Source organism: Triticum urartu, chromosome 5A (genome assembly GCF_056163025.1).
Source record: "Triticum urartu cultivar PI428250 chromosome 5A, HENAU_Tu73, whole genome shotgun sequence".
Lineage (NCBI taxonomy): Eukaryota > Viridiplantae > Streptophyta > Magnoliopsida > Poales > Poaceae > Triticum > Triticum urartu.
In genome coordinates this window covers 468,804,508-468,815,170 of record NC_141877.1, presented here as the reverse complement: position 1 = coordinate 468,815,170, position 10,663 = coordinate 468,804,508, and the positions used below count along the sequence as shown (strand labels likewise).

The following is a 10,663-nucleotide window of genomic DNA, read 5'->3' as shown; positions in this document are numbered from 1 at the left end:
TGAAAATTCATACTGTGCACAAACATCTCATTTGAAACTCAAATTTAAAACTAGATTAGGACCACACGGCGCACAATTATACATTGTATTCCATAACACAACATCTTAGTACACAATTAAAGTAGATAACATTTATTAGAGAAAAATTAAGGCTAAGACGAGCTAAATTAAAGGTAGGGTTTGAGGGCGGCATGGAGAGCTAGGGTTTGGTCGGGGGAAGGGGGAGAGGGAGGGAAGAGCTGCATCGGTGGGAGCGGCATGTAGGTCAATTGGGCGGCATTGGCGGTTGTGCCATTTTTTTTCTACGAGAGGAGCACATATGAGATTGGGAGAGAATGAGTGTTTCCTACCCAAATTTGAGCAGGAAATGAATCTTTTGAGCTTTAACTCCACAATTTTTTGAGAAACTATAGGTTTGAGAATTCTGTTAGCTACAGTTTAACTCCCCAGAAGGTTTCAATATGAGTGTTTTAGGATTTTTAAGGATTCAAATTAGAGATGATCTTAAGCGGTTAGCTACGCTTCACGTGGAGTGGCGTTCGTCATATGCTTTGTTGCGATTGGAACCATCCCCCTTTGGTAAGTTTTTTGCCATCATCCATGGTTTCGGGATAACCTTTATATATATTTCATCGCTCCATATTATATATGCTCTCGGCGATATTAAGCCATACCCTAACCTTTGAAACCGTTTCCCTATAACGCTTCACGAGAGAGAGAGAGAGTGAGAGTGAGAGAAAGAGAAGCTAAGGCGATGCTCCTAACCTTAGCCGCCTTCCCCTCTCGTCGTGAGGGTGCGGTGTCAGTCAAAGCCCACATGGTGTGGACAATGGGTGGGAGGTCCGTTTTAGGGGCGGCTTTCCTGGGAATGTCTTGGAGGTCTTAGAGGGTTGCTGTGGTCGGAGAAGGATATGCGGGCTCGAGTGGAGGCCTTCGCCAGGCGATGCTTGATGGCGGCGTTGGTGAAGCTGGTAGCGGCCGGACAAATCCAACGCCGCGAGCTTTGATGGTGGACCAGCCTACCTAGGACACCGGAGAAGACGACGTCGGTGCATGGCCCTTGACGACGGTAAGTTCGATCTCGGATCCGGACTTGGCGAACAACGACATGTGCAATTTGTGTCAGATTTTTTAGGGAGTCTCCATATTTGGTTTGGGTTGACGTGGCAGCGACGTTTTCCAAATTTAGGAATAATCTCTTTTCCGCCCTTTTCCCCGTTCCATTGGTGTTCTTATCACTCGCGGGGGATGTGAGTTTTTGTGCCTCCGGTGGGTTAGGCAACAAATTAGAAATGGTGTGGTGGGTGGCACTCCTTAAAAGAACATTTTCCCTCTTTTACTTTAACATGCACCTGAATTCTATGAATTTGGCCGAACAAGTTTTCCAGGGTGATAGATGGCCCATTCACTTACCACATGATGTAACTTCTGGCATGAGGATTGAGGAGTTAGTGTAATGGGAGGTCGCATGGCGATACCAATATTGTAATGATGTGAGATGAGATGCATGTCCCGTTGTGTCCTCATCCATGGAGCCATGTACTTCCTACTCAGCGAAGTCCTTATATTCAATACTCTCTTGGTAGCCACAATGTCCCATTTCCAGACATAGATGAAGTGCATTCCGTAATACCCTAAAGATCAAGACTTTGTTGTGGCAACTAGCACGAGAATGTATCCCTTTTAGCGACCAGATCCAAAAGTACCATGGTCCCTCAAATGGAATGTGTGCCTTAGGGCATCTCTAACCAAACCTCCAAAAGGTTCCTCCTCACACTCCTCAAACACGAGGAGTTAAAAAATGTACGGAGCTAAGCGAACCCTCAAATTTAACTCATGAAAAATCCATATTGTGCACAAACATCTCATTTGAAACTAAATTCGGAACTAGATTAGGACCACATAGTGCACAATTATACATAGTATTCCATAACACAACATCTTAGTACACAATTAAAGTAGATACCATTTATTAGAGATAAATTAAGGCTAAGATGAGCTAAATTAAAGGTGGGGGTTTGAGGGCGGCATGGAAAGCTATGGTTTGGTCGGGGAGGGGAAGGAGGAGTTGCGTCGGTGGGAGCGGCATGTAGGTCAATTGGGCGGCATCGGTGGCTATGCCATTTTTCTATGGGAGGAGCACATATGAGATTTGGAGAGAATTAGCGTTTCCTGCCAAAATTTGAGTAGGAAATGAATCTTTTGAGGTTTAACTCCATAATTTTTTGAGAAATTATAGGTTTGAGAATTCTGTTAGCTAGAGTTTAACTCTCCAAAAGGTCTCAATATGAGAGTTTCAGGATTGTTAAGGATTCGATTAGAGATGAGCTTAAGCGGCCAGCTACACTTCACATGGAGGAGCATTCGTCACATGCTTTGTTGCGACTGGAACCATCCCCCTTTGGTAAGTTTTTTGCCATCATCCATGTTTTCGAGATAACCTTTTTATATATTGCATCGCTCAATATTATATATGCTCTCGGAGATATTAAGCCATACCCTAACCTTTGAAACGTTTCCCTATAACACTTCATGAGAGAGAGAGAGGCTAAGGCGATGCTCCTAACCTTAGCCGCCTTCCCCTCTCGTGGTGAGGGTGTGTCGTCGGTCAAAGCCCACATGGTGTCGATGATGGGTGGGAGGTCCGGTTCAGGGACGACTTTCCTGGGAATGTCTTGGGGATCTTAGAGGGTTGCTCGGGCTCAAGTGGAGGCCTTCGCCAGGTGATGCTCGATGGCGGCGTTGGTGTAGCTGGCAGCGGCCGGACAAATCCAACGCCGCAAGCTTCGACGGTGGACCAGCCTGGTTAGGACACCGGAGAAGACGGCGTCGGTTTATGGCCCTTGACGACGGTAAGTTCGATCTCGGATCCGTACTTGGCGGACAATGACGTGAGTAATTTGTGTCAGATTTTCTTTAGGGAATCTCCATTTTTGGTTTGGGTTGATGTGGCAGTGACGTTTTCCAAATTTAGGAATAATCTCTTTTCCGCCCTTTTCTCTGTTCCATCGGTGTTCTTATCACCCGGGGGGGATGTGAGATTTTGTGCCTCCGACGGGTCTTCCGGCATCCACCCAGTTTAGGTTTTCGTGGATCCATTTGGATTCGGATGGCTTCGTAGATCACGAACGTGACGTCTGATGCTCTGCATCGACGACTTCTCAACCGCTGTTTCTTTTGACGGAACCTCGTCAGAGGGCGGGGAGCTCCTGCATTGCATTAAGAAGAAGAGAATTGGTCCAGTTAATAGGAGAAACTGGACCCAAAAACCATACATGGCACGGTTACATAAGGGAAACCGACGAAGACCACAAAGACCGGGCTAGCACTCAAGGGACGTCGTCCGAGCCAGATACAAGGGTGCCTAAGCCCAAGACCACCGACAACACAACATACCCAACCAAGTCAACCTCTGCAACCTCAAGAACACGCCTGCAACTAGCTGTGTACTTGGGCCTAACCTTCTGAAAAATGAGATCAAACATTGACTTCCACCAAGGCACGGATTGCCTGGACCACCGTTGGCGTAAGCGGTTTCTTATACATCTGTAGATAAGGCTTCATATTCTCTTGCACCTCCTCCTCGGTGGCTTTCTTAGACTTCATTCCATTCGATAGTTCCCCATAAGCCTCCGCCAACCTATATTCAGCGCGTTTGGCAGTAGGAATGTTGCAGTTTTTGTTCTTTTTATCCAAACGGTCACTACGCCTTCCGGAACAAGTAGATGCCCCTTCAATCTGCAAATGAATCGGTTCTACGAGCAAGGACTGTGGTGTTGTGCAACTGAAACTGCTTAGGAGCTCATCCAATAAGGTGGTTGAAGGCACTCCAATGTAACCGAGTAGCTCCTCGGACCCGGAAGACATCATATAGGTATTGCCCTCTAAGGCAGTCATCCCTGGAGAGGAGACCAAGGGCGGCACCTCTCCAACCAAGCCAACAGGTAAGGACACCTCAGTCCGCTCCATATCATCGGTCCCTCTGACTTTCTCAGCAACCTTAGCTTGCGCCTCCTCACCTTGAGTCACCATCCTGTGCAGAGCTAGATCGAAAGGAGGAGGAACATCTACAAGTAGAGCCACAACAGCCAGTACCTCGGATGAGCAACCGGCCACACCCGCATCACTGATATCCTTACCGCAAGCAACAACAGGAGGCAGCGATTCCTCATGGTCACACCAGGGAGGAGGTGGACCCATCGGCGCCAAGGAAGAGATGATGGCCGGCGAAGCAACAACTCTGTCACTAATAACCTCCAGCCACTCCAAGAGGCCTGAGACCTGGGCCGCCCATCCCTGCAAAGCGACCGCCATGTCGCGGAGAGGTTGAACGACCTCCTCCACACGGGCGGTAACCAGGGCCTGCAGTTCGGCGCGCAGCGTCTCGGTCTGTGCTGCAAAAAGGGGTTGCAGCAGCCCCAGATCGGCAGCAAAGGTAGTCTTTCCAGGATCGGACAGACCTGACCAAGAGACACCGGAGTTGCTACAAAGGGCCTCCTGAACGAGCCCCATCGGAGAAGCAACCACGGCGGCCCACGAGCGCTGCTGCAACTGTTGTGAAGAAGCTGGGGGGCTTGTGGTTGGGGAGGCCAGGAGTAGATGGCGGCAACATGGAGCGGCGGAGGCGACCTTGACTGGCAGGAAGGCCGCCCGGACAGTCACGCTTGCAATGGCCAGAGTGGCCGCAACCCAGGCAGGTGACAGGGCCTCGGCAATCGGCGACAAAGTGGTCCTCCGCCAAGCAATGGAAGCAGAGTCCGTAAGCTCTCCGCTTGAATGCGAGGGAGCGGTCGTCCTTCTTCTTGCGGGGCAGGGCAGCTGGCTTCTCCAGCCTCGGGTGATGCCGACCCCCGACCTCCACCCACCCCTTCTCCGCCAGAGTCTGCGATGCATCAGACACGATTTGTGGCCTCAAGTTCGGGGGGAGTCGATCTGGAGGGGGCGGCAACTTGAGTGGAGGGAGGAGCCCAGGGCATCCCTCGGAGCGCGAGAGAGAAGCCCCGTCACCACCACTAGCACCGGCAACCAGCAGTCTTGGATCTGGATCTGCAGGGGAGTTCGGACGGAGGGCAGGAATGGGGGGGGGGGGGGGTCGGTGGCCAGGGAGGGATCTGGGGAGGGTGAGGGTGGTGGGTGGAGAGGAGGCCATGGTCACGGGTGGAGCTCGGGGGGTGAGCTAGGCCGCAGCCGCGGTGGCGGCGGCGGCGGTGACGAAGTCGCAGCTAGCTTCGATGCGGGAGCTCTCAACCCACCGCTGCTTCTATAAGTTTTTGTGTTTCAAAATGTTAGATCCACCAAAACAAAGGCCCGAAGGCGCATCGAACTATGTCCACGATGCGCCACCGTAATAACAAGGAATACAGGACTTGCTTAGGGGTCTGAGGTAACATGCGCCAGCATGCATGTTGGGAGGCCATCCTAGACGTGGTGCACGCGGCGGCAGAGTGAAGCGTGAGATCGATCGGGTGGCCGTTGGGCGGCGTCGCCATTGAAGTTTCCAACCTGACGAACCAGAGCAGTAACTTAATTTGCAAGGCCCCATTCTACCAAAAAAGGAACAAGAAAACGGAGAAAGAATTGAAGTCCCCCATTGGCCGACAAATAGCCGTACGCCCGTGCCTTCCTGCTGCCACGTACTTCAACTGTTGCCAAGCAGTGCACACGCAGCAGTTCTCGCAGCATCCCCATTCCCACCGCGTCACAGACCCATCGCAGCCTCGATCTTTCGCCGCCCTGCGCTTCGCGAAGCTCCGGCCATCTCAGACTCTCAGTATCTCACCGTCACGGCGCCACGGCTCACGACCACCTTAATCCTTCTACCCAACATATGCATGCGTGTAGCCGGTGCATTTTACATGCTCAATCGATCAAGATCTACACCATTCCTCGTCAACTTCCTTTAGTTGAAGGTCACATCTTCTCTCCCATCACTGGTCAAGTCTTCTCGCCAACTATACACTAATACCAGCAGGTTACAGTAGATGCCGATACTATATTACGGCAGATCACATTGGCACTGCACGTCCTGACGTCCGGCACTATATATGGCGGCAGTGAAGTGCAGCCTCGTCCCCATGCACGCTCTGCTGCGCCTGCGTGCGTGCTGGCACCATGGGCCGTCTTGAATTGCACTGCCGAGTGCTGACTGTGCGCTGCTGCTGCATGAATCACGAGCTCCCACGCTGCTATGCTTCCACCTGTCAAATTTTCATTTATCGTCGCTCTTCCCCTGTCTCTCTATCTACAGTGGTAGATTGCTCTGCCCTGGATTTGGCTCAGACATTTAATGTTCAGAATCAATTCAACCAATACCATATCTACACGATCTCCATATGTGTTTATATTTACTCCCTCCGCTGTATATTAGAATTTTATAAAATCAAACTTCATAAAGTTTGACCATATTTATATGAAAAAAACATCAACATCTACCATGCTAAAGCTATACAATATCAAAATTTAAGTCATGACACGTCTGTTGATATTAATATCACATTCTGAATGTTAGTATTTTTCTCTATAAAGCTAATCAAATTTTACGAGGCTCAACTTCAAACAAATCTCATATGCGAACTAAAAAGTAAAAATGATCGAAGGGAGTACCATGCCAAATCGATTCGCTCCTCTTGGCGGGCATGTTTAGATAGATGGAAGGCCCCGTGATAGTCTGTTTGTTGCCGTGTGTTCGAGAAAATTGTACGAGTACTATTTATTACTATTATATGGTATCATGATTTAATACTTAATTTTGTTTATTTAATTTTATGTCATCTTAAAATTGCCTAGTTCGCATGCATGATAATAGTTATGATAGGTAATCTAATACATATTTTCAAGTTGTGATATTCCAAAACAAATCGGACCAAATTCCTGTCTTCAAGGCGCGATCTCCACCAGCGTTTACATTTACTAATCCAAATCGGTACGCAAAGACCAAAACCGTAAAGCCCTAAGATCTCCACCTTTATATTGAGCCAAACTTCAACCACGGCCACAACATGGAGAAGTGCTCGTCCAACGCCACTGCCACCATGCCACTAGTGAACGCCGGCGCACCGGCGCTTGCAATGCTAGCCGCAACGGCTGCCACCATCGTGCTCCTTCTCGCGTTCCTGCGGCGCCAGAGCAGCAAGACCACCGTGCCCAAGCGCGCCGGGCTGCCACCGGGGCCCGCGGGGCTGCCGGTGCTGGGCAACATGCACCAGATGCTCGCGAACAAGCCCGTCTTCCGGTGGCTGCACCGCCTGCTGGAGCACGCCGGCGGGGAGATCGTGCGCGTGCGCCTCGGCCCCGTGCACGTCGTCGTCGTGGCCTGCCCAGCGATGGCCCGCGAGGTGCTGCGCAAGAACGACGCTGTGTTCGCGGACCGGCCGGTCACGTTCGCGGCCGAGTCCTTCAGCGTGGGCTACCGCAGCGCCAGCATCTCCCCCTACGGCGACCAGTGGAGGAAGATGCGGCGCGTCCTCACCGCCGAGGTCCTCTCCCCGGCCACCGAGCACCGCCTCCGCGGCGCCCGTGAGGAGGAGGCCGACCACATGCTGCGGTGGGTGCACGCCCAGGTCCAGTGCAATGCCGGCGGCGTCGTCGACGTGCGCCACGTTGCCAGGCACTTCTGCGGCAACCTCATCCGGAGGCTCACCCTGGGGCGGCGGCATTTCCGCGACAGCCAGCCGGACGGCGTCGGGGCGCCAGGGCCCGACGAAGAGGAGCACGTGGACGCGCTGTTCTCGGTGCTCGGCTACCTCGACGCGTTCGCCGTGTCCGACTACTTCCCGGCGCTGGTCGGCCTCGACCTGGACAGCCACGAGAAGGTCGTCAGGGGCGTGATGAGGACGCTGAACCGGCTGCACGACCCGGTGATCGAGGAACGGGTGGAGGAGTGGCGCCTGCTGCGGAAAGCCGGCGAGCGGCGCGACGTTGCCGACTTCCTCGACGTGCTCGCCTCGCTTGACGGCGCGGGCGGGCGGCCTCTCCTCACCGTGGAAGAGATCAAGGCACAGACCATTGTAAGTTATTCATTGCGTTTATTATTCTAGTAGTAGTATACTTTCATTCATATACTTATATAAAAAGACGATGATCAAAGTCATGTGTAGGAGACCTTGCAGATGTTTTTTTTTTGAACTTGTGACAACTTTTTAAAAAGTCTGAAAAAGTGTATGGCGTACATAATAACTGGTAGTACCTAGTAGTATCATGTTACAATTATTTGAATGAAACTTCATAACACAAATCGAGAAAAGGAATAGGCAAATTCGATTTTGAATGTACCAACGTTAAGTTGGGCTTTAAATTTGGCCTTTTATCGCTACCCATTCCAGATTTGGCATATATGTGAATGTTTCCTCACAATTATAAGTACAAAACGAAGCTGGATACACCATATAATTAGTATACATGAGGCAATGGCAAAGATATACTCCCTCCGATCCATCTTACATATCACTCAAACGGGTGTATCTCGCACTGAAATATGCCTAGATACATCCATTTGGGCGACAAATAATATGGATCAGAGGAAGTACTGACAAGTTGCTTTTTGTCTTTGTACGAAGGGAAGCCGGGTAAACCTGATTTTTCCCGCAAAAAAAGGGTAAATCTTATTTGTGGTGATCATTTTTCTTCCTTTCTCCACTTTTGTCGTTTTCATTGTATCCCAGTTTGTGATTAAAAAAATCCCCATTATTTATTTTTACTTCACATATTAATTTTGACTTATGTTTAATTTCCTATTGTTTGATTATGTTTATACAAAGTATCAACATTCACAATACCAATTCAGTATCATCAGATACATAATAAAAAATGTTTTCATAGTTGATTTATTTGATATTTTAAAATTTATTATTTGACACATCTTGATTACAATTAATGTACATTTAATCAAACATTTAATAATTTTCTTTAAGAAAAAATAATAAACAAAGTAAAAAAATAAAATAAGATGGTACTTCATCCGGTTTTACTAGTCCTCCTCATACTTTTTGTCAAAATTTGATCATTGATTTAATTATCAAAATGTAAGTTATACTGTATATCATAAAATTTGTATCAATTGATTCGTATTTTAAAGAAGTTCCGAATAGTATTATAATTAATACGTAAAACTTATATTTTATTAGTTAAATTTATGATTAAAATTTGACTTCAAATACAAGAGAGAATAATAGACCCAGGCAAGGACAATAGATTTCTCCTAGGTTTCATTTGCGAAACCATATAAGTTTAAATCATTATTAATGTTTTGCATCCTCAGGCCCTACAAAAGGCCACTGCCCGACCTTTTATGTTTTCTGCAGCAGCTAGAAAAATTTCCCATTTGCCATGGTTATTTACTTATTTTCCACCCTTCTCCCAACCACAATTGTAGTGGACCCAGAGTAATGGGATATAAAACTTTCTGTTCTCACGTGCCTAATCGGTCAGCTGACTCCGGACATGTCCGCACGGCAGCCATTGCTGAGACAGCAGAGACCGATGGACTGACTTTTATTGCATGCATGCATGCAGGATATCATGATTGCTAGCGTGGACAACCCGTCAAACGCGGTGGAGTGGGCGCTGGCGGAGATGATGAACAAGCCGGAGCTGATGCGGAAGGCGATGGAGGAGCTGGACGCCGTCGTCGGCCGGGACCGGCTGGTCCAGGAGCCCGACCTCCGCAGCCTCAACTACCTCAAGGCCTGCATCCGGGAGGCCTTCCGCCTCCACCCGTACCACCCGCTCAACCCGCCCCGCGTCGCCATGGCCGACACCACCGTCGCCGGGTACTCGGTCCCCAGGGGCAGCCAGGTCGTCCTGAGCCGCGTCGCCCTCGGGCGGAACCCCAGGGTGTGGGCCGACCCGCTCGAGTTCCGGCCGGAGCGGCACCTGTCCGGCGACGACGCTGCCGTGGCGCTCAGCGAGCCGGAGCTGCGGTTCGTGTCCTTCAGCACCGGGAGGCGCGGCTGCCCCGGGATCGCGCTGGGCACCCTCTTCACCGTCATGCTGTTCGCGCGGCTCCTGCAGGGGTTCAACTGGAGCTTGCCGCCCGGCGTGGACGGAGTCGAGCTGCGCGAGGCGGAGGGTAGCCTCGTGCTGGCGGAGCCGTTGCGCCTGCAGGCCAGGCCGCGGCTGCCGGCGCATCTCTACGGGCCTCAGTAAGACTGTTCGTTGCGACAGCTATAAAAGGAAGGGGAAATCCATAGTGCAGCTGCTGTATGTGCCCGCGGGCGTACGTGTCTGAGCCCCGGTATATGCAGTCAACGTGTGTGTGGGGAACAAGTAAAATCGTGCGTTCCTTTTTTTTAGGTTTGTATGTATCGAATAAAGTGGCTGTGTGACGAACCCAGCTGTCCGTGAACCGATGGTGACCTGGACCATATCGTAAGGCTTTTTTTTTTGAGTAAACCATATCGTAAGGCTATGTACATTGTACCATATACAAAGGCCATGGACAATATAATGAAGTGCTTAGAGAGATGCTTTAAAATAACGGAAATGATAAAGGCCGAACGGTCAGATTTCTGGCATCTCGGCTCGAACGCCCTCTCTGTTGTTACTCGTTAGATCATCTCCAGCCGTTCGGCTCCCAGGCGCTAAAAAAGGACGGTCTGGAAGCGAACCGGCACTAGTTCGGCCCCTGGGGCGACCTAGCGCTCAGTCACGCCCCCAGGCGTCGCTC

At 50.2% G+C, this 10,663-nt stretch overlaps 1 protein-coding gene across 1 annotated transcript; it reads left to right on the top strand.

Annotated features, from left to right (window-relative positions):
• Positions 1-6,963: 6,963 nt before the first annotated feature.
• On the top strand, positions 6,964-10,326 carry LOC125556280 (tyrosine N-monooxygenase-like). Its single transcript, XM_048719049.2, has 2 exons — positions 6,964-8,006; positions 9,511-10,326. The coding sequence occupies exons 1-2, from the start codon at positions 6,999-7,001 to the stop codon at positions 10,141-10,143; spliced, it is 1,641 nt and encodes a 546-aa protein (XP_048575006.1). The 5' UTR covers positions 6,964-6,998; the 3' UTR covers positions 10,144-10,326.
• The last annotated feature ends 337 nt before the right edge of the window (positions 10,327-10,663 follow it).